Consider the following 24,937-nt stretch of genomic DNA (forward strand, 5'->3'; position numbering starts at 1 on the left):
TTTTTACTTGGAAACATCTACTATTATTCATATTTATATTTGTTTAATGGTCAATCTTTTAAACTTCTTTATCTAACATAGGAAAACTTGAAAACTATTGTTTAACATTTAAACATTAATTATAAACTTAAATTCCCATAATTTAAAATACAAGTTTGACACTTTTACCACTTCAAACATATTAACTATTAGACAAAACACACATGAATATGATGGTTATAAAACTTATTACTGCTCTTAACATAATTCTAAAATAACAATACATTGGTGTAATTTATTCTACATTATTTCCATACTTGTTCCTATGCCTCTTATGATTAAAGTCATATTTATTTTGGTACCTTGCCAGGGTTAGGAAATTGTACGAGATCCAAAAATGCTTTATTGATTTTAGAGATAGAGAGGGGGGAGAGAGAGAAAGAGAGAGACAACCATTGACGTGAGAGAAACACGGGATGACTAACGGATTTTTGTTGGGTCATGGTACCGTTCCCTCCAAGACAACTCAAACCTGAAGAGTCAATGATCTGACTGCACTTAATAATAAATAAATACCTTAAATTCCACAAAGGTTATTTTTTGTGAAATGTAATGTTCTGCCCAAGAATGCTATCTTTAAGTTTTATATGGCTAGTGTTACAAAAGCTTTTGTGCTATCATTATTATATACTGACACATTTAGCACTGTTGCAAGCTTATGCCTGCTCTTTTAATATCAAGCAAAGGAATACAAAGAGAGGACTTATAGCCATGGACAATGGGGTGAGGGACTGAGTGCTGGGAGTAGGGCGGGGATGGGGTAGGGGTGAGCAATGGGAAAAAAGGTAGGACAATTGTAACTGAACAATAAAATAAAAAAAGACAGTCAATATATTTTTAAAAATATCATGATCAGCAGGGCCATCCAAGGCTTTAATTTCCTTAGAGATGGGGGATGTAATCTGTGTAGGAAGGTCTCCTTAATTATGTATCAAGTTAATCTGCCATCTTGGGACATAAATAGACACAATTTTTTACATGCTTTTATGTATGACTGCTGATGCTGTGTAGTCTTTCCTTTTCCTGTTACAATTCTTACCCCAGGACTACCTGACTTATTGTACAATTCTATTTTCTTCCTTCTCACTAACACAGTAATAAACAAAAATGTCCTATGCTTTATAAACAGACACGTATTTAATAGAGAAAACACAGTGCACACATATTAACATGCCTCTTTTCTTAAAGTCATTACAATGTTCTAAATACTCTACTATAGTGGTTTTAATTTTTGCATTGAGACTACCTTTTGTACACTATTAACATTTTTTAGTATCATCATTAACTCATGGTTTTTTTCACACTTATTTACATGAACTTAAAATTATTGTTGGATCCCCCCCGCCAACTTAATTTGTGATAGCTTGGCCAGTTAGAGCACCAGTGATCTAGCTTTTTATTCCTTTTGTACTTTTAGACATTCTGGAAAGCATTCTGGCTTTCTAACAACAGTAGGATGTTTCAGACCCATTCTAGTATCTTCATGTTCCAAGAAATATCAGCTGTCCCGTAAGGATCCTGGTCTATTTAGCATTCCATACACTCACAGCACCTATATACCCTCCATACACTCACAGCACCTATATATCTAGTACACAGTAGGATCAATAAATATTTGTTAAAATATGAATAAATATTACAGACCAAAATCTAGGCACTAAGAGCATATGAAAGAATTGGCGATGCGTATAGATGGTACTGCTACTGTAGTAGCAACAAAGTAGCAGAAGGCAGAGCTTTTAAAATTTAACTTTCTCAATTTCAAGTTATCATGTTTTTGTTTCCTTTTATTACAATACCAGGTTTCATTGGCCTCCAAGAATATTTACTACACTGTCACACAACATACATGATATTCACTCTGGAGGAGTCACTAGGAGACACCTCAAAGACAAAGATAGCCAGCCATTCTCTAATATAGCTTAATCCTAGTTAAGTGGACTGCATGATTACCTGTCAAGAAAGGCACAACATATATAATATTAAGAATGCTATGAACACAGAACCAAACCTTGTTTTCAATTTCAGTCCTGAAATTACAAGTCGAAAGAGCAGACTTTTGGCGTAGTTGGTATTGACTGCACCTGAGCTGCTTCTCATGTGGGCAACTTTATGCAGCATGATCCAAAGTAAATAGCAACATTGATTTCACATATTAAAATGTATTGTAGCAATGTATAGTAGACTAGCCCAGTTGTAAACAAAAGTATATCTAATTAGGCCTTGTATTTTTAGACTAAAACAAATTTACTTTCAATAACTTTACCCATGAAAACATACCTTGGATGCTTTTGTGGTTCAGTGAAAGTTCAGACTGGGGAAATGACACAGTAAACATTGGACTTTTTCTAGTTCTGAAATAGAAACCAATAAATAAATAAATAAAATGTTAAAATGGAAAGAAAAAAACACTTCCTCATTCAAATACAATTTGAACTTTTTTCATTTAAAGGGATTTCAAAATAGGATAAGTTGTTTTTATTGCTACATCATTCCAAATACTTTCACAATTACTACCAATTTGTGAACATTATTTCAAGTGGTTGAAAAATGAAGGAGGGAGCTGAAAAATTAATGGATGAACTTCAGGGGTGTAAACAAGCTAAACTACATTTAGTTCTGAAAGTAACTTTGAAGATGACTATCTGCCAAATAGGTGTGGTGGGGTCAGGAACAAAATTGGTCCTGACATATAGTTGGGCTATCTAAATCCTCAAATACATTGAAAGTTTGTCATTATAGTTTGAGATGTAAGTGAAAGTAACTAATGACATCATTTATCATTTTTGTATTTCACAGCAGGCAAAGATAGGAAATATTGAAGGGGAGAGGGTAAAAGCAAAATGAGAGTCATGTCTAATCTGCAATATTGATCACCTGCCCTAAAATAATTAAAAGGTCATTGAAGAAAAGCAGTTAACTCTTTTTCTCAATCTAATTTACTACACAAATGCAATTAAGGTATCTTCCTTTAAAAAAAAGAAAAGCCTCTATTTTCAGTTGTTTTAAGAGCAGTTTTCATGCATCAGACATATCTACTTCAATCCCAAGCAAGAATAATAAATTGAGCATTCTCTTCTGTCTAAAAATAGATGTAATCAATATATGCTATCTTGGAAATACAACTGCTCATGTAAAATAATTTCTATGAGGCAAAGAAAACTGAATACTGTTTCCCCACCCCAAACTGTGATTTTTTTAGAAGCTGATTTACAACAAAATAAAATCATAGTTTGAGTCAATAACAGAATTCTTTTCCTTAATTAGAAAGAACTGAAGACATAAATCTAAAAACAGAGCAAACTTTCATCTAAATTATTAAAAATAATTATATTAGGCAAGACTGCAAACAATATACAAGTCTGACAATAGTGATTAAATTATAGTACAGTCAAGTTATACAGTGAAACATTATGAGGCCATTAAAATTCATGTTTATAAAAATATTGAGAAAATAATTATAACCATTACTTAAAATTTAAAAAGAGCATATAAAGCTATCTACAGAATGATAGCAATTTTGTAGAAAATATGAATAAAAGCAAAAATATATAGAAAGCCTAAAACAAAATGTAACAAAATGTTAACAATGGCTCTCTCTAGGCAGTGAGATTATGGATGTTTTGTTAGTCTTCTTAGCCTTTTTTCTATTCTGTAGATAAACTTATATTCAGTAAAAGAGTTTTTTTAAACAGCAATTCTCAAAACCTTTTATTTTGGACTTCTTTACATTCTTGAAAGTTTTTGTCTGTATGGCTGATATTTATATTTACATATTAGAAATTAAAATGGAAAAAATTTTAAATGATCATTAATTTAAAAGTAACTAATAATTTAGTAACACACTAATATATTTTATGAAAAATTATTGTATTTTCAAAATGTTTCACATTTTTACAAATCTCTTCATAGTTTAATAGAAGACAGCTACCATCTCATATGTGCTACTGCTTTCAACCTTTTGCCATATATTTTGTTTGACATATATAACAAAAATCTGATCTAACACAGACATGCAGTTGGAAAAGAAAGGAGTATTTTAGTAGCCTTTTTGGATAATTGTAGGTATTCTTTTTTGATATCCCATCAAAACTCTAAAAGCAGTAACTTCCTTAAAGGTTACTGAAAATGTAGAAACTGAAATAAAAAAATCAATGAACATTACAACCCTTTGGTCTACTTGTACTATGAACAGATATTTTACCTGTGCCTGACTTTGTGACATCAGGCATTGGGTTTTTTTTTTTTTTAATTAATTTATTTACTTTTTAAATACATTTGTCTCTGCCTTCCCCCCACCTCTTTCCCTTGCCCCCTCCCACCTCCCCTCTCTCAGCTCTTCCCCTTTGGTTTTGTCCATGAGTCCTTGCTATATGTTCCTTGACTTTCCCCTTCCCTTCCCTTTCCCTGCCCCCCGTTCCCTCTTGTCTCTGTTGATTTCTTTTCCTTTCAGTGTTGCTGGTCATATTTTCCTTGCTTCTTTGCATTGTTGGTTAGGTTCCGCTTATAGGTGAGATAAAAAATTATGGTACATATACACAATGGAATACTACGCAGCAGAAAGAAAAAAAGAAGTACTAAACTTTGCGACAGCATGGATGGAACTGGAGAGCATCATGCTAAGCGAAATAAGCCAGGGGGCGAAAGGCATTGGTCTTTTAGAAAATCCTGAGTTATACAAATCTTAGGTATATCTCATTATAAAATATCAAAAAGATCACCTTCATAAATAATATTACCACTGATCTCACCAGAAAATTTTAAGTATTTGAAAGCCATCAAGGTCAAAGTGGTAGACACAGGTTTTCCTAAACTCTAATTTTCTGTTGAAAGCTTGAATATTTTCATTGGCAACAAATACTATTAGCTATTTTCCTTGAAGTAACTGGCTTACTTTTTTCATTTTCAAGAATATGTCTGCCATATATCCAAGTGTGAATAACTAGTTTGTCTGTTAGTCATTTTTTCAAGTTACAAAAAAAAGTGAGGCTAGTTTTCATACAGTGCTTATAACTCAAACAAGTACTCTCCTTTAGACAACTATAACACTTCATTATGCATAGAGGTACTTTAAGCATGCTTCCCACTTCATCAGGTTTAATAAAACTAATAAATTTTCTACTTCAACAAGTACATTAAAGGAAACTTTTTTCCCTTTAACTGCAAAACATCGTGACTACTAGTGCTATTTGGTACCACTGCCCTGATTCCTACCTAAGGCTCAAGAATTTTACACATTTGCTCTTAACACTATAAGTGTAAACATCAATACCATGAAATAGGCAATCGTGTGTCGGTATTATCATGAAAATAATTTTGACCTTACATACCTTCTGGAAAGAGTACCAAAAGTTCCTAGGGGTCCACAGACCATACTTGGCAAATCTTTGCTTTAAAAGAACTGAAAGGATAAAGTCTCCTCAAGTGCAATAGTTGTATGAAGTCTATTTTCAATACACTCTACAAATTCTCATTTCATGTTATGCTTTAATTTTTTAAATAATATTAATAAACAGAATCAACTTAATCTGATTCAATCTCTCATGAAATAAAATGAGTGTGTGTAAAATAATATAAATTTATGCTGCTTTTAAAGGGGCAATTATATAAAAACATAATTCTAAAACTCTTAAGAAAATGAAGACTCATTTTAGATGTGCAAAATGACAAAATATCTGTAGTATTATAAAGCCAAAAATTAATATGCTTACTGTAACAGAGCTTGACTTTGTTCCACTTCATCTTGAGGTTGCTAGAAAAAAGAAACAGTAGTTTTTTTCTCCAACTGATGAATGCTAATCCAATGCAACACACTAAAAATTTAACATTTAAGGTAGTTCAAATGTTATTCTTTCTTAGCATCTTTTTAAAAATTGTGGTAAAATATACATAACATAAAATTTACCATTTTAACCATGAACAGTTCTATGGTATTGCATACATTTAAAATGATGTGCAACCACCACTACCATCCATCTCCAGAATTTGTTCATCTTCCTCAACAGAAACTCCATACCAATCACACACTAATTGTCCACTCACCCTTCTCCCAATGTTTGGCATCCACCCTTCTACTTCCTGTCTCTAAGTATCTCATATAAAAGAAATTATACTATATTTGTCTTCTTATGACTGGCTTATTTCACTTAGTAGGATGTCTTCAAGGAAGCATGTATCTGTGTTTACCTCCTTTTTAAGGCTGAAGAATACTCCATTGTATATACCACATTTTGTTTATCCACTCTCCTGCCAGTAGATGCTTTGGTTACTTCCACCTTTATGGCTACTGTAAATAATGCTTCTATAACGATGGGTAAATAAATATACTTTTGAGTCCCTGTTTCCATTTATTTTAGATATACAAAGGTCTGTCCATAAAGTATCGAGCTATGTATATGAGAAATAGAGACATTTACTGAAGAAGCTACAAGATACAAAAAACACTGTACACAGGACAATGACACCTCAGTCCCTTTCAAAGTAGGCTCCTTGGGACCTCACACAGTTCTCCCAATCGCCATCAGCTGCCCCATTGTATTTTCCTGAGTCTCACTGATGGCCTGAAATCTCTCCACTTTCAAAGGAGATTTTAGTTTTGGGAAATGCCAGAAGTTGCAGGGTGCCAAATCTGGGCTCTAGAGGAGCTGAGCCACCTGGATGATTTGATGTTTCACCAAAAATTCTGTAAGAGATGTGATACATCAGCAGGCATATTGTCATGATGAAGCTGCCAATCACTAGTGATCCACAGCTGCAGCCTTCTGAATCATCCCAATAGTTTCTGCAGAGGAATGTTCAAGCTTAATGCAAAATCTGATGCAGATTTGTTGCTGTACTTGCTCAGTCATTTTGAATGTGACGGCCACACAGTACACATACTCATTCAACAGCATCTATCGCCCTCACTGACTAGTACAGTGAAGTCATCATTGTTCGCACATGAGCTTCCTAGTCCACTCCACTTGGGTGCCAGGTTACATTGATGTCATGCAAACTGTTCTTGTTATATTAACAATGGTTGGATTTTTTTCTGGGCAGACTATATATATACAGAGAGAGAGCTCAGTTAAATACAGTGGTGTTTCCTTGCTTCCTAAGGCTTTAAGTGTTAAATAAATATTTTTTTAATTTTTAAAAATAATCTTTGAAGCTGGTTTTTATTTTACATTGATGTTGTGCAAACTGTTCTCATTATATTAATGATAATTGGACTTTTTCCTGACAGACCTCATAAACCCAGAAGTGGAATTTCTGGATCGTATGGTAATTCTATGTATAATATTTTGAGGAATCACCATACATTTTCTACAGAGGCTGGACCCATTATACATTTCCCACCAGCAATGAGCAAGAATTCTGATCATTCTGCATTTGGTCCAGCTAGTAAGAGGGAATGTTAACTGCATACTGGGGCTTAATAAGACTGATACACACACACATATATAAGCTATATATATAATAAAATAGCTACTATATATTCACATAAATCTCTCCACAAGCTCTGGACTTGCCAACCACAATCCTTCTTCCATTACATAGCCATCAAATAAGCCTGTGGTTGTTCATTTCCTTCAGGGTTCATTTTAACTGATTTCACCTTTACATATGGATAAGGGTAAAAGGTAAAAGAAGAAAAGTGACATTCAACCTGGATTCACACCTCTCAGATAAAAAGTCCCACATTTCAGAGAGTAGAAGTTGAAAGATGCAGCATGCTGGAAATATCCATAAGATTGAATTAATCATTACTCCCTATTAAACAAGTATTTTCCAGATGATCAGAAACTGGTAATATGACCAGTGATGCCTCTGCATTAATCACAGTTCTTCAGAGAAACAAAAACATAGAATATGTACATACATATTGAAAAAGATTTATTATAAGGAATTGGTTTTATGAACTGGCTAGTCCAAATCTACAGTGTGGGCCAAGAGGCTCAAGACCCAGGGAAGCTGATGACACAGATGAAGTTCCAAGTCTACTGGAGAATACTCTCTTGCACGTGGAGGCTTGTCTTTTTGTTCTATTAAGGCCTTCAACTGGTTGGATGAGGCCCACGTGCACTATGGAGGGCAATCTGCTCTACTCGAATACACGATTTAAATGTTAATCTCATGCAAAAACATCCTCATAGAAACTGCCAGAATAATGTCTAATCAACTACCAGGGCGCCCCATGGTCCATCCAAGCTGACTCATAAAAATTAACCACCACACCTCCTAATTTTGATAGACACCAGTGTCTTAAATTATTTTCCATATTACTAAACTCTCCAAAAAAAAAATTTTTCATGTAAAGTTTAAAAGGTGCTTGCCAAAAAATAGTATGTCAGCTAGAAATATAATAAACAAGTATCATACAGGGTGGGGCAAAAGTAGGTTTACAGTTGTTCATATGGAAAATAATACAATAATTAATAGATAATAATACAAGAATAAACTGTTTCACATACTCTCAACTGTAAACCTACTTTACCCTACCTTGTATATAGCAATGAAAATAATATTATTTATTTATTTATTTATTTATTTATTTGTATATTTAAAGGTGAGATCATACAGTATTTGTCTTTCACCACCTGGCTTATTTCACTTAGCATAATGCTTTCCAGTTACATCCATGCTGTCATGAAAAGTAGGCAGCTACAAGCAAAAAAATGAAACTTGACCACCAACTTACACCATACACCAGAATAAACTCAAAATAGATAAAAGACTTAAACTGTGACACCATAAAAGTCCTAAGGAGAACATAGGCAGGAAAATTTCAGACATTCCATGCAGCAATATTTTCACCAATGTGTCCCCACGAGCAAGGGACATAAAGGAAAGAATAAACAAATTGGGACTCCATCAAAGTAAAAAGCTTCTGCCTGGCTAAAGAAAACATCAGCAAAATGAAAAGGGAACCAACCGTATAGGGAAATATATTTGCCAATGATACCTGGGACAAGGGTTTGATCTTCAAAATATAAAAAGAACTTACATGACTCCACACCAGCAAGACTAACAATCCAATTACAAATAGGCAAAGGACCTGAACAGACACTTCTCGAAGGAGGACATACAGAGGGCCCAGAGACATATGGAAGGATATTCAGCATTACTTGCCATCAGGGAGATGCAAATTAAAACTACAATGAGATACCACTTCACACCGGATAGTCTACACATTTTTAAAAAGCTATCCAAATGAATCTGATAATAAGCATTCAAAATCACTGTTCTGAATTACAATACTCACATAGCAAATGCTTCTGAAATAAACTAAAAGAAATATTTCCCATTTCACAGTTGCTGAAACTAAAGGAAAATATGTTCTTTTTTTCTTAACTCAGATATTGCAGAACTGATTTTTAAGCAAATTATTAGAAACTAAATATAGAAATTTCAGCTTCAAGAAAAAAAAACTTGATGTTAAAATTTACTTTTAATCAGAGATCATTCAAGTGATACACCTTCCTAGGTACAATATTAAATAGATCCTTAGGGTCAACTCTTTGGAACTATTGTCAATTTCTGCTATTAAAATGTATGTTCTTTCCCATTCCTTAAGACTTTGTAGGTGTCTAGTTAGCTAACTTCCAAGGTACTAACTAAATTACTCCTTACCTTTCCCCTAAGTGATTACATTACAATGAAACAAAAATCTGTGTATATAAGCATGTGTACACACACATGCACACACACACACACACACAGGACAACAGCAAAGCCCTTCAGTGGTCCATACCTCAAATCACATCACACTGACTAGTATCTTCTTTAGAAATTTAAGATGACCTCTGACATACCATGGAGATGAAAACTGTAATTTTTAACCTAATTTAACCTATTTTAACATTCTGTTCCTCTCACTTCCACATCTATACTAGAGAGAAAAATAAAGAGGGAAAAGGAAATATTTTAACACCTCCTCCTAAAACAACTATCTTTCAACAAATTTGCAGCAAAGAAGTAGAATGACTAGCTAAGAAAAAAGATAAAACTAAATATGATAAGAAGGAGCAAAATAATAGATGAGAAAAACAAATCATTAGTAATTTGCCACTCTTCAAAGTAGCATTTCCGATTTTTAATAAGTATGTATTTAATCAATATGCTTAAATATCTGTAAGACTGCATCCTCACTAAGAACAGGCATCGTCTTCTTTTTACTTACTTGCTCTTGGGGATCCTCTCTGAGCTTGAACTTAAGTTGAATCTCAGGAGAACGTGTGCCTAGAATGAGATATAATCATAAATCATTAGTAACAGTTTTATTGCTCTGCTTTGACAATGACCCAAGGATTAAGAGATAGTAAAAATGTCATTAAAGATCATTTTGTAAATTATAATTTCCTAACTGCCACTTTTATGTGTTATGGCTTTTAACTTACTAATTAGGAAGAAACATATGCATTACATTGAATAAAATAATATTTCTTTTTTCAGGATGAATGATGAAAAGGATATATATTATATATATTTATATAGACTTAAATCATGCTAGAAAGAATACTTTCTTTTTAAAATATTTCATTTTAGGTTATTTTAAAAACCCTTCAGGTAGTATCAAGAAAAGTCAGTTTCTGTTACAAGATGACAAATTTATTTTAACTTTCTTCCCTTCCCAGTTCCTAAAAAGAATCCAAAGAAATGATTGGTTTTTAAAATCTGAAGCAGCAATGGTAAAAAAGGAGATAGACCCTCTATAGATTAGAAGATTAAAATGGATTAAAGGAAAATTAAAAATTAGTAAACAGCTGTCACTCAACGTAGGAAAAGGAGTGGCCCCTTCAGAAGTAATTATGTGGATTTCTTCCATCAAAATCGTTGAAAACCACCCAGCTCAGTGCAAATCTCACCAACAAAAGATAGAAGAGGGTAAATTAGACGTTCACAGTGGGTAGTCTCATACTTCACTAAGCTTACTGTTTGTACCAAAGAAGTTTAGAACGAATGTTGTAGCCAGCTACTGTGTATAGGAGGATATCTTCCTGGGCAGATACAGAAATGTACCAACGGCTGAAGTTGGTAAAATAACATAAACTTGGCACAAAAGTAGAAACAGTCTAAAAGATCAATGAAACAAAAAAGAAAGAAACAGACATATATATGTAGGAATTTAATATGTAACACTAGTGGTATTTTAAACAGTAGCACCGGGATGAGTTATTCAATAAATAATATTGGGAAAGTTTAACCATTTGAAAAAAATGAATTTAGAGACCTACCTTCCCATATGCCAAAATACTCTAAAGAGATATTTGTAAAAGTTATAAATATAATAAATGGAAATAAAGATTAAAAAAAGTATCTTTATGGTCTTAAGATAGGTAAACTATTTCTAAATTTGAAAAAACTAATGAGCCCTAAGGGACCAACAGATTTCACAATATATTGATAAAAACTTAAAACTTCTGCAATACAAAATACATCATGAATAACATTAAAACATAACTAGGAAACTGGATAAAACTATTTGCAACATATATGACAAACTTTTGTTATCTTTAATATGTGAAATACTCTTAAAAGTCAATAATAAAATGAGAATAATTAGGAGGCATATAAGGCAATTCACACTAAAAAAAAACCTATGAAGAGTCAATATTAAAATATGCCTAAATATTCTCAAAAATGCAAGTTAAAATAATCAGATGCTTTTTATTTACCAGTTTCACAAAGACTGAATATGTCCTGTGTTGGATCTAGAGGGGAAAAGTCATCTTTTTTAGGGGGCAATATATGAGGTCTGTCTGGAAAAAGCCCAGCCATTGTTAATATGAGAATGGTTTGCGCAACATCGATGTAACCTGGCAGCCAAGGAGAGTGGACTGGAACATGCATTCGTGAACAATGATGACTTCACTGTATTAGTTCAGTGGAAAAGGTGCTTGCCATTGAGTGAGCATGTGTACTGTGTGGCCATCCCATTCAAAATGACTGAGCGAGTACAGTAACAAATCTGCATCAAATTTTGCATTAAACTTGAACATTCCTCTGCGGAAACTATTTGTGTGATTCAGAAGGCTGCAGTTAAGGGCAACTGGTGACTGGCAGCTTCATCATGACAACATGTCTGCTCATGCATCATGTTTCATGAAGAATTTTTTGGTGAAACATCAAATCATCCAGGTGGCTCAGCCCCTCGACAGCCCAGATTTGGCGATCTTCAACTTCTGGCATTTCCCAAAACTAAAATCACCTTTGAATGTGAAGAGATGTCAGACCATCAGTGAGATCTGGGAAAATATGATAGGGTGGCTGATGGCAATTGGGAGAACTATGTGAGGTCCCAAGGTGCCTACTATGAAGGAGACTGAGGTGTCATTGTCCTACATACAATGTCTCTTTTATCTTGTTTCTTCTTCAATAAATGTCTCTATTTTTCATATTACAGGGCTGGATACCTTCTGGACAGACTTTGTATGTCAAGATCTGACATATGTCAGATCCTTTAAAATAAGAATAAAGAATCAGATTCTTTAAAAGCAAATCTACTGTTAACTAGTTATTTATTCTAAAGAAATAACCAAAAAAGTGGGCAACGGTATAAGTATTAGAATATTCATATTTGTTATAGTATTGAGAAACATCAAAAATATAATCAATTCATTTAGTAAAGGTACACTCATACAAAATAATATTTAGCAATTTAAAAGGCTGAGGTAAACCAATATAACAAGGAAAGAAATATACTATGTAGTATAATGACAATTATGAAAAGAAATGTTTATATTGGCATGACATTCTAGAAGGATATAGAAATACTAAACACCAGCACTGTTGGGAGTGGGATGATAGGGAAGAACATTAGAAAGCATCTTTCACTTTCCACATAATATAATTCTGTATTTTAAAAAAATTATACTTTTTTAATAATTAGCAAAAATAATAAAGATCTATCCATTTGGAAAAGAAAAAACTTAGCTGGACTATTAAAACAGACCTCTAGCTTTTTCCTATTGGCATTGTACACATCAAAGAATACATTCTGAAGACCAATATTACACCTTGTCCTTTCCAGTTACAAATAAGAAAAACCACCCCGAGACAAAACTGTAACTTGCCATTTTCACTAGCCATTGAGGTAATGTGCAGTTAAAAAACTGTAAACTGTAACAAAAAGATCTTCATAGTGTTTAAGAAATTTTTCTTCTATTCTACTCCTATTTCCAGACATCCTCTAAAATGAAAAATGCTCACAGGAAGAAATAATAAAAGGAAATAACCTACCATTTAAACAGCTATTTCAGAATCGATCTTTTTAACAGTAACAATTAGTGATAGACTTTTCTAGAAGCATTTTAAATTGATCTAGAAGTGGTAAAAGGCACTTTATAAAAAGAGATATATAACTAAACTTATTATGTGACTAGGTTAACTAGACTAATAAAATAAGACTTTGTTAACTACACTTATTGTGATGATCATTTCACAACATAAATATTGAATCATATTTTTGTACACCTGAAAATACACCTGACATATCTGTCAAATTATACTTCAATAAAAATAGAATAAAATAAAAATATATACTAAGGATATTTGTAACAATTTTATTTGAAACAAACTGGTTATTAAAAAGTACCATTTACTTTTGCAAATAGGCAGCTTCTAGGGTTAAACTGGGAATTTGGGGTTGGGGGTTGGTGGGAAGAGCTATCTGATTACCACTTCCATATCTCTGTTGTCATCTCTAGGAGTTGTAAACATCTTCTAGAAGTTAAGGTGCCTCCTGTTGTCCTCATAGTAATAGACCTTAATAGACCTTAGGGTCTATTAAAGATGCGTAAAAGAAACTAACTCTTATAAAGTTAAAAAGTGAGACTAAATATAAAAGGAGATAGTAATGGAATAATAACACCTGGGAAGTCGTAAGGACTATTGCTGAAAAGAATTATTTCTCACCTTTGCATGTTCCACTTACATCAGGATGGAGACTGAACTCAGATCTAAGAGATGTGTCTTGATCAAAGAGCAACCTTTCAAATACCAAAATCAAGGTAGATTGTTATCATGTTTCCTTAACAAAGACTAACAATTTAACAGTCAGGATTTTTTTTTTTACAGTTTACTGTCAATTTTGTTTTGCAGAGGTTTCAGGTATACAGCTTAGTAGTTAGACAATCATATACTTTACAAAGTGTTCCCCTCGATATTTCCAGTGTCCACCTGGCACCACACAGTTATTGCAATATAATTGACTATATTCCCTATGCTTTACTTTACATCCCCGTGACTGTTTTGTAACTACCAATCTGTACTTCTTAATCCTTTCACCTTTTTCACCTAGTCCTCTAAACTCCCTCCCCCTGGCAACCATCTGTGTCTATAGGTCTGTTTCGATTTTGTTTGTTCATTTATTTTGTTCTTTAGATTCCACATATAATTGAAATCGTATGATATTTGTCCTTCTTTGACTGACATTTCACTGAGCATAATACCCTCTAGGTCCATTCAGGCTGTCATACAAATAAACAATACGATTAAAAAATTGGCAGAGAATCTGAGCAGACGCTTCTCCAAAGAGGACACACAGATGACCAATAGACATATAAAAAGATGCTCAACATCACTAATTGTCAAAGAAATGAAAACTAACACTACAATGAGATATCACTTCACACCTGTCAGAATGACTATCATCAATAAATCCACAAATGGTAAGTGTTGGTGAGGATGTGGAGAAAAGGGAACTTTCATGCACTGCTGGTGGGAATGCAGACTGGTACAGCCACGATGGAAAACATTATGGAATTTCTTCAAAAAATTAAAAATTGAACTACTTTATGACCCAGCAATTTCACTTCTGGGGATTTATCTGATGAAACTGAAACATTAATTTGAAAGAATGTATGCACTCCTGTGTTCATTGCAGTGTTATTTACGGTAGCCAAGATTTGGAAACAGCCCAAATGCCCATCAATACATGATGATAAAAAAGTGGTAGTAGATACATACGTACATACAGTGGAATACTATTTGACCACAAGAAATGAAACCTTAACAGCCATTTCTATTATATCTAAACTTGCTAAAATTCTTAGTTATAGCACTGCTAATACGTTGGGATGTTACTTCTGATATTAGGTTACAAAAAGACATTGGCTTCCATCTTGCCTCCCCCTCTTTCTCTCTTGTTTTTTCCCTCTCATGGAAGTTGGCTCTCCATGTTGTGAAATGCCTTGTGGAGAAGCCTGTGTGGCAAGAAGGTAAGGGACGCCTCCAATCAACAGAGATGAACTAAGGGCAGAAGGAACTGATTCTTAAAACCATCATGTAGAAAGTGGATCCTTCTCATGAAGCCTTGAGATTAATGCAGCTTTGGGAGTTCCTGAGCATGATGACTTACGCAACTCCTGGATTCCTGACCTTTACAAACCACAAGAGGATGAATGTTTTTTATTTCAAGATGTTAGGTTTTGAGGTTGTTACACAGCAATGAAAAACTAATAAACAGACTGTAGTCACATTTCCCCAACTGTCTCTATTTACAGTTGTTTTGTTCAAATCAGGATCCAAACAAGGTGCACACACTGAATTTAGTTTCTATGTCTCTTAAGCCTCTTCTTTTTACTTCCAACATCCCCCACCCCTTTGCAATTTATTTGTTGAAGAAACTGGGCTGTTTTTCCTGTAGGGTTTCCTACACTTTGGATTTACTGATTCAAGGTCAGTTAACATGTTCCTCTGTCCTGAATAGTTCCTGTAAAATGGTTATTCCTCTAATTCAAGTAGTCTGGAGAAGCATATGTGTACTTCCTACAGATTTTTTTTTTACAGTGTGTATTGGGAAAGACAGTCTTGTGCATGCTGTATTTCAACCACCTTGGCCCAGAAACACTTTTTTAAAAAGAGAGAGAGTCCTCCCCCAGGCTGTGCTGGACCTATTACCTTGTGTGGGAATATCTTTCTTTGTTTCAGACAGAATGTGTACTCCTTTGTTCTATTTAAGTGTCATATGGCACCTGGCCAACCCCAATACTATGTCTGTCTTTTGTAGGGAGAGGATGAAGTTCTTCATTATGGGGCACAAGGGACTGTGCAAACCAATGGCTCTGCATCATCAGCTGCTAGCATGAGGGACCAATGCCTAATGTTGAAGCTATTCTTGCCTATAGAAGTGTTATTCCAGCCAGTGCTTTATTGTACTGTATTTGCATTGGTGACTCTGATACCAAGATGCAGTGGACAGAAGTGTTTGGATTTCTTCTCCTGGTGATAGGCAACAGGCTACTTGCTCAACAATATGACTGTAACTCATTTTGTCATGCCAGTAACCACTGATGACCACTGCCTAGTACATTCATTATTAGGCATGTATAAAATAATAGTATTCTACTTTACCACCTTCTTCACTTATTAATGGAAATACATACATATTTTTTAAAAAAACAACTTTCCCTCATCAACTATATAATTACTTTCCATTAAGCCTGTGCTAACTCAGCCAGGTTACCTAGGTACAGTTTGGAAAGGAAAGGCAAGATAAACACCTGCTTCTTTCACTTTCCTTATCTGTTTTCAGAATATTGAAATAAGGTTTGAATCCACTGCTGTTATTGTTCTTATTAATGTTCAAACTGTCCCATTTTTAGCTAGTGGAGCCTCATTAAAATGGCTCATGGGTTGTTTAACATGAAACCACTTATTATGGACTGAATTGTGTCCCTTGTCCCATATTCATGTTGCAGCCTTAACCCCCAATGTGACTACATGTGGGAAAACAGGGCCTTAAATGGGGCAATTAAGGTAAAATGAGATTATAAGGGTGGAAGCCTAATTTAATATAACTGGTAGCTAATAATCTATAGGTTGGCCATAAAGTCCATTTAGTTTTTTCCGTAAAATAAAAGACACATCTTTCATTTTCATCAATAACTTTATTGATTTGGATATTTTGAGAATGTTGGCTACCTCCCACATGTTAGAATGTTGATTGTTCTCAATTAATGTCTTGATTTGATTGCTATCAATTTCAATTGGTCTACTGGGAGCATCTAGTAAGAAATCTCCAGCACAAACCTTCGCAAACCACTTTTGAAACCTTTGATCAGTCATGGCACCTCCTTCATACACTGCACAAACATTTTTGCATTTCAGTTGCATTTTTACTTTTCTTGAAATAATAAAGCATAACACACCAAAAATGTTGCTTGTTTTTCTCCATCTTCAATATTAAAATGGCTACACAAAAATTTACCAATTCTGATAAGGTTTTTTTAATGCATGCTGATGATGACAGCTGTCACACAACAATCTAATAAAATTGTTTCAAATGAAGTTAAAGACAACTAAGCACTACTAGAGCCATCTAACAGGAAAAAAAAACAAAGGAAATTTTTGGCCAACCCAATAGTAAGGAGAGAGAGACACCAGGTTATGCATACACACAGAGGAAAAACCGTAAGACACAGGGAGAAAACAGCCGTTTGCAAGCCGAGGAGAAAGCAACACTACAAGCACCTTGATCTTTGACTTTCAAACTCTAGAACTGTGAGAAAATAAATTTCTGTTGGTTAAACCACCCACTCTGAGGTATTTTTGTGGCAGCCTGAGCAAACACACACTAGTCATCCCTAGCCTCCCAGGATAAGATATCTGGCCTTATCTTATGTATCTCCTCCTTTAGACCTGAAATTAATTGTTTTTTCATGGAGCCATGGTTCCTTTAAATGGGATACCATATTTAGAGTCCACAATAGTAATATTATCATTAACAATCTGATTACTGAAAAAAGTTATTTTGCGATTCTTTTGTCCTTGGAGTCTATCTCATTTTGCATGTATAGCTAAATTCTATGTTTTAAAGGCACTTAATTCCTTTAGTGTAATTCTGCTACCAAATCTATACATAATTAGGTTTACTTGTTTCATCTTGCTTTTGCTTTTTAGGAATTTATGTTAATTTCATTTTGTTTTATAATTATGCAAACCATTTACATCACTCCAAAGACAAATGTATTAAAGACAACCTATTTAGAGAAGTCTAGCAGCATCTATTCTTGTCCCCTCACCCACCTGTTCTCTCCCTCCCCACTTTTTAATTATATGGTTTATCCTTCCAATGTGTTTTTGGAAGTATAAGCAATAGGTCCCCTCATTCCTTCTTAGGTAAGCAGTCACATTCTTTACACACTTCTCTGCTTTCTTAACAATGTATCAAGTAGATTGATCACTCTAGAGAACAGAGACACTCCTCATTCCTTTTTATTAATTCATAGTACACCACTATGTGGATTCTTTAAACAGTTATAAAATCTTCAAATTTTTTAAAGATTTTTTTAAAGGGTTTTTTTTTTAATTTAAAAATAACACAAAAGGGGCATGGAGGAATTTTAGAAGGTAGTGGGGCTGTTTTATATATTATTGTGGTAACAGTTATTACACTACTGTATGTCTGTCAAACCTTACAGAACCATACAGTAAAAAGAGTAAATTTTGCTGCATGTAAGTTATACCTTAGTTCTAAAAATGAAAAAAAACAAAGATATTAATTTTCCATAAGTAAATTTATAAATTTAATATTATACCAATAAAAGTACTAACAAGGCTTTTTGTTAAACTAGACAACTGCTTGTAAAGTTCATGTGGTAAAATAAATAAGAATAGCCAGGAAATTTTTAAAAGTAAGAATAAGAACATAATGAGCTACAAGATATTAAAATATTTTTGGATATATTTTTTAAATGTGAAACAGGCACATGAAATGACAGACCAATAAACAGAATAAAATCTCTCAAATAAATTCATATATGGGAATATATTAAAAAGGACGCATCTCAAATCAGTGCAAAAAATATAGGTTTTTTAAAAAAATTATTTTGGGACATTGAAGGAGACATGGAAAATAACTGGATCCATATTTCACACTGTACTCAGAAAAAAATTCCACATAAATTAAAGATGTAAATATTTAAAAGTGAAACAGAAAGTACTAAAAAAAACAAGGAGGGATTCTTTTATAATTGTGGAGGAAAGAAAGCCTTTCTAGTTTTGATATAAACCCAAATAATTCAGTTATGAAGATTACAAACACCCATACTCCTTTACATATTGCTTCTATTTTTAGAAAATAATTTTATATATTTTCTGAAACATATACACATATCTTGAAACATATCTGACAGAAAAAAAACAAAGGAAATTTTTGGCCAATCTCTGGAAGGATAAAAAGAAATCAGACATATTGGTTGCCTGTAGAAAAGAAAACTGAGTCACTGAGAGAGAGGAAAGAGAGGGAGACCTTCTACTATACACCTTTTACTACTTAAAAAAATTTTTTTGAACCTTGAAAATATATTACTTACTAAAAAACTGTAGAAAACACAGGCAATAAAAGGAGATATATATAAGAAGAGAAAACTCTGTAATCCTACCTGTATTAAGACTTTGGTGTACTTCTTTCTATGGTGGCTTATGTGTGATGGAGCCAGAATTCTTTTACAAAGTTTCGATCAATCTGTTTTAGAAACTACATTTGTCATTTAACATTGTATTTAGTCATTAAATACTGATAATATTCCATCATAAGGATATATCATAATTTATTTAAACATATAATTCTAAAGCATTTGGTTTGTTTTTAATTTTTCATTATTGCAAATAACTTTGAGATAATTTTCTTACACATCAGTCTGTGTTCTGTTACTATTTCCTTAAAACAGGAGTCAGATGTTTTTAATTCTACAAAAGAAAATGAAAGAATGGGGCCCATAAAAATTACTAATCCATGTTCAATCAATGAAGTAACTGAAAAGAAAACATTAATTTCTAAGTGGATTCTTAAACTACTAACCTACATCAATAACAATCCAAAAGTCACTGACTACCTCATTATGGAGGCAGTATTTCAATAAAATAAAACTTTGAAATACTGTAAAGAGAGATACTAGAAAATATTAACTATAGAAGGGGGGAATTAGAGGTTTAGGTTAAAAAAGGAAATTATCAGACAAAATCTGAGTAAAAATTTGAAACAATTTTCACTACTTTGTTAAAAGTACAATGAAATGTTTCATGACAATAGGCATTTCAATTTTGATAGTACAGAATCCTAATGTCATGCCAAGGTTTTGATTCATAAAAGAAATCTAACTAAAAATAACTAAAACAGTTAACAGTTCTAAAAGTAACAGTACTTGGCACCATTCTGTTTTAATCATTGGAGTGGCTACTATTTTGATATATCTCCTGAACAAAAATATTGCTATCTTTAACTAATTTAATGTGATTAATCCTTGCCTCCTTGTACTTTTTTATTCCCCTCTTCCCCAAGTGTATCCTTGTTAACAGGTATAGTCTACCTAGACAATTTACATGAAGACATTGTTAGAATTAACACCCACCTTATAGAGTAATTACGTTGAATTAGCCTTTTACTACATGCAATTATAATGTTCGGAGTACATGATCTGACTGAACAAATACACAAATCCGTGTAACAATGAACTGTTTTAGAAGGTGGCTCTACTTAAATGTATGGAATAAGATTTGAGATATATCCCTTAATAAGCTATATGCTTATTATGTTAATACCATATTAAGCTATAAGCTTAATTATATAAGAATATAAGCTTAACATATTCTTATGTTATTGAGCACTTGGTTAACATTACCAGAGGCTGAGACAGAAAATAAGGATTAAAGGTTCCTAGTGACACAGATAAGAAAAAATGAATCCTACCACTTAGGAAACAAATTACAAGCAAACAAAGCCTTATTAATCAGCAACCTGAATATTTAAAGATTAGTAGCAACGACTACTGAGCCACAAAAAAGGACTGGATGCATTTCAGGACAGTTTCCAGAGGTGGGGCTAGGACCAAAACCAGGCTCTCAAAGAGTGAGACACAGTTAACACCTGGCATCCTGATTCTTTGACAGCCTTGCCTTTTCTAATTCCAAATGTTACCAAACCCTTTCTCAGTTCTTAGCAAAATCATCTTGAATAATTGTAACATTTAAGGATTATTAAGTGACATGAAACTGTATCATGTTTTACCTGCTGGGAAATCTCCACTCTATTAGATGTGCTCCCCATTCCCATCTAAATTGGGAGCTTGTACATGAAAAACAGCCAAAATGCATTGCACATAAGTAATCAAAGACAATGAAGGGGGAAAAAAGCAAAAAACAACACTAATTTTTAAACTCAGGCTATGAGGTCTGAAAGAATGATGTTTCTATGGCACTGCAAAGAAGCATTTTAAAATAAATCAGAGGGAAAACCAAAAGATTAGCCACCCAAGATACAGTGAGCTATCTATATAGCTTATTTCTCCCCTTGTTACAACTGGTAAAATATTTTTTAAATGCTACCTGAGTAAGTGGAACAGTAAACAATAACAGGTAGACTGGGGACTGAAGTCAAAATTTATATAACAATCTTGTATTAATGAGTTTCAAGTTTGTTTTATTTTGTTTTTGGGCTCCAGCTTTAATCCAAGGCCTAATTCCAGAACTGCACAGCGGGTACAGAGAACAAAAACTCCAGAAGAAACTATGTCTCTCTAGAAGACTAGGGTAAGGAACCCCTGAATGCCAGAAGGCATGGGGGGAAAATCCTGGGTTTTCTTTATTAGTTTTCTCTCTTTGGCCTCAGAGCTATACTGCTACCAAGTGTGGCAGCTTGGGCACTTAAAACCCAAGAGAAAACCTACCTCTCTAGCTAAAGGAACCATACACATACACTGAAGAATATAGACAGAATCTCTTATTTTCTTCTCTCCCTTAATATTTTGCTCTGAAGGTGGCTCCAGTTGCAGGGACCTGCTCTATAGTGAGAAGGCTAACACGCAGAGAAATCTGCCTTTCTGGTCATAGGAACCAGCATGTGGGTAGAAGGAAGAAAGGATACATGAGAATCCTGGGGAAAAGAAAGTAGCAAAGAGGAATCATCTAAGTCTGTATATGATCCAACATTAAGGCCCAGAATCAACTCTGAGCTGCCCACAAGCACAGGAGATTCAAAGAAGTATAATAAAGGCTTAGAGAACTGAACAATAATAATAAGTACTGCCCATGTTCCAGAATAACTCGTGAGTGGTACATGAGTCGAACAGACTCAATCAGCACAGTATGGGCTCTGAAAATTGGACTGATGTGACTACGACCCACGGAAGGCAGAAGAGAATGTGTAGTTAGAACCTAATCAGACTGACTGCCTGTCGAAACAAACAAAAACCAAAATCCTCTAGAGGATTTTAATAGGACCAAGAGTCAAGAACAGAATATTCAAAATATACAGGATATAATCCAGAATTAACATACAAAGAACAGGAAAATCTGACTAATTCTTGAGAGAAAATACAATTAACAGATGCCTCATACCCCCTCAACTGTTGGAATTACAAAGACTTTAAAGCAGCTACTATAATCATTATTGATAATCTGAACACGCATCAAATGGATGAAAACCCTGATGTTTTCAGCAGAGAAATAAAAACTATGGAAGAGAGTCAGATAGAAATGCAAAATTCACTGGATAGGCTCAACAACAGAATGGAGATGACTAAGGACAGAGTAAGTAAACTTGAAGATAGAGCAACAGAAATTAAACAGTCGGAGGAATTGAGAGAATTAATAAAGCTTCAGGCATCTCGGAGGCAATATCAAAAAGTCTAACATTTATGTCATTTAAATACCAGAAGAGGAGATGAAATTGGTACATAAAAAAAAAAAAAATGAAATAATGACAGAAAACTACCCAAGTTTGGTGAAAGACATAAATGTACAGATTCAAGATCAGTGAACCCTAAACAGGAAAAACACAAAATCATGACCAGATATATCATCTAATCACACTGCTAAGAACCACAGACAAGGGGAAAAAAAAGAAAGCAGACATACAAAAAGATGATCTACTACATATACAGAAACAGTGATTTAAATTGGAGGAGGCCTTGACTACAAAGCAGCAGCACAGGGGAGCTTTTTTGGAGTGACGGAACTGTTCTGGATCTTGATTGTGGTGGTCGTTATAAGGTTCCACGTATTAGTTAAAATGTGCCCTGGGCACCACCTAGAGCAAATATCACTGTGTATGCATACATAAATAAGCCAGAAACCTGGGTATCTTCTTCCGTATCTAATTAACCACCATCTCCTGCCCAATGTACTTTCTAAAGATTTCTCAAGTTTGCCCTTTTCCCTCCATTCACACTGTTTCTTCTTAGCTGAGCTCTCATCACCCCAGTCTGTTACTACTTTGATCCCAAAACTAACCTCTGTAGACTTGCTTGGCAAAAGGTGATCTCTTCTCTAATAGAACCTACTTTAACCTGGAAGCTTGTTAGAAATGCAGAATCTCAGACCCCACCAGAGAACTCCTGAATTGGAACCCACATCTTAACAGGATTCTGTAGTGATTTATAAGGGCATTAAAATTTGAAAAGCCTAGCCTAGGGCATGCTGGAACAAACAAAAACCTGATTATGCTGCTCCTCCATTTAACATCTTACAGGCACCCCCCCTGGACAGAACAAACGCAGAACACAGGAGGCCTTACAAGACCTCACCCTACCTTCCTTTCCAGGCCCATCTTTCATCCCTCCCCACCTCACCATGTACTTAGCACTTCCGTATAACTGAAGCTGCCCATTCCAACACACGTACACAGGATGTCCCCCAGCTACACCTTTACCTATGCAGTTCCCAGAGCCTACAGTACCTCCTGTTCCTCACCTGGCTAATTTCTAAACCATCATCAAGGCTCTACTCAGAAGTCAACCCTGACAAACTCTGAAGGTCACCTAGGTTGGGATAAAAGATCCTCTGTGCTCCTAAACCAGCCTGGGCACACTTCCATGCCTGGACTTCCCACATTACATTGAAATTACCTGTTTGCGTGTCTTTCCTGGCCTGAAGGTTTCTCATAGGCAGGAGCCTCATCTCTTCCCTGAATCTAGCACTGAAAACAAGGCATTTTCAACAAGATACTGATGGACTAAACTACCGACTTTTTTTATTCCTATAAAATTATCCGTTGCTAATTTGGTAGTAACTAGTCCTCCTAACACATTATTTTCCTGACAGAAATTATGTTAACCATCTCCTAGACCTGAGTTACAAGCTGTCTGAAGCAACATACATTGAGTTGTTTAGATCTAAGACGTTTTGGCCCGTACAAAAGGATGTACGTCCCCAGGCTAAGAGTAAAGGCTTAGTTTTTTGTTTTTTTGAAAATGCCATAAAGCCAGCTACTATAAAGTCCTAATTTGTCCTAATTTGGGGGTTTTTGGCCTTGTTTATTTACAAGTTCTTAGTTCGGGACTGGCTGCCTCACAAGACCTACGTTAGACTGGTAACAATTCTTATGCATATCGAAGAGGGCCACTCGCGCCTGTGTCCATGCCTAACAGCAGTCACTTTCTCCTAGCGCTAGTGGTGGTCACCTTCTCCATGGCAGTTCCTCTTCCTCCAAGTCACTCTCCGTCACCGACCCCTCTATCACGGTCTCATCGCTGTCCCAGTCTGGAGCCTGGGCGCCTTCCTCCATCTTTACCTCACACTTGGAGTATTTTTATCCTCCCTAATTCTCCCCTTCCCCCCCCCCAAAAAAAAACAAACAAAAAGCTCGGAGAGGTGGGGTAACTCCTCAGTTAAAAATAAAATTCGCGGCGGGGGCCGGACCTTGCACCGGGAGCTAAAAGAGTAGAAGACCACCAAAGTCGTCGTGGGGTAGGCGGCCCCGTTCGGCAGTCTCGCCGCACGCCGCCGCCAGCAGGTGGAGCCGCGCGCCGCACGTTGCAGCCAAGCGCAGCGCACGGCTCCACCCTCACCACTCGCTTCCTTAGCCCGCGGGAGTCGCCGGAAGTCGCCCGCTCCGTGCTCCCGCCCTCTCTGGGTTTCCGGGTTGTGTTGGGCGTGGCCCGCTGTCGCACAGCTTTCGGCTTCTGTCTGTATCCTA

At 34.9% G+C, this 24,937-nt stretch overlaps 1 protein-coding gene across 1 annotated transcript in view; it reads right to left on the minus strand.

Moving 5' to 3' along the window:
- Positions 1–24,532, minus strand: part of ANKRD31 (ankyrin repeat domain 31) — a 128,427-nt gene extending 103,895 nt beyond the window's left edge. The window contains exons 1-5 of the mRNA XM_054578257.1: positions 24,423–24,532; positions 13,936–14,009; positions 10,202–10,260; positions 5,751–5,791; positions 2,320–2,393 (exon numbers count right to left, since the gene is read on the minus strand). Coding sequence (XP_054434232.1) covers positions 2,320–2,393; positions 5,751–5,791; positions 10,202–10,260; positions 13,936–14,009; positions 24,423–24,526 — 352 coding nt within the window. The 5' untranslated portion in view covers positions 24,527–24,532. The remainder of the gene's footprint in view (positions 1–2,319; positions 2,394–5,750; positions 5,792–10,201; positions 10,261–13,935; positions 14,010–24,422) is intronic.
- Positions 24,533–24,937: the final 405 nt, after the last annotated feature.

Source organism: Pteronotus mesoamericanus, unplaced genomic scaffold (genome assembly GCF_021234165.1).
Source record: "Pteronotus mesoamericanus isolate MK-2021 breed Mesoamerican mustached bat unplaced genomic scaffold, CSHL_Meso_final contig_50, whole genome shotgun sequence".
Classification (NCBI taxonomy): Eukaryota; Metazoa; Chordata; class Mammalia; order Chiroptera; family Mormoopidae; genus Pteronotus; species Pteronotus mesoamericanus.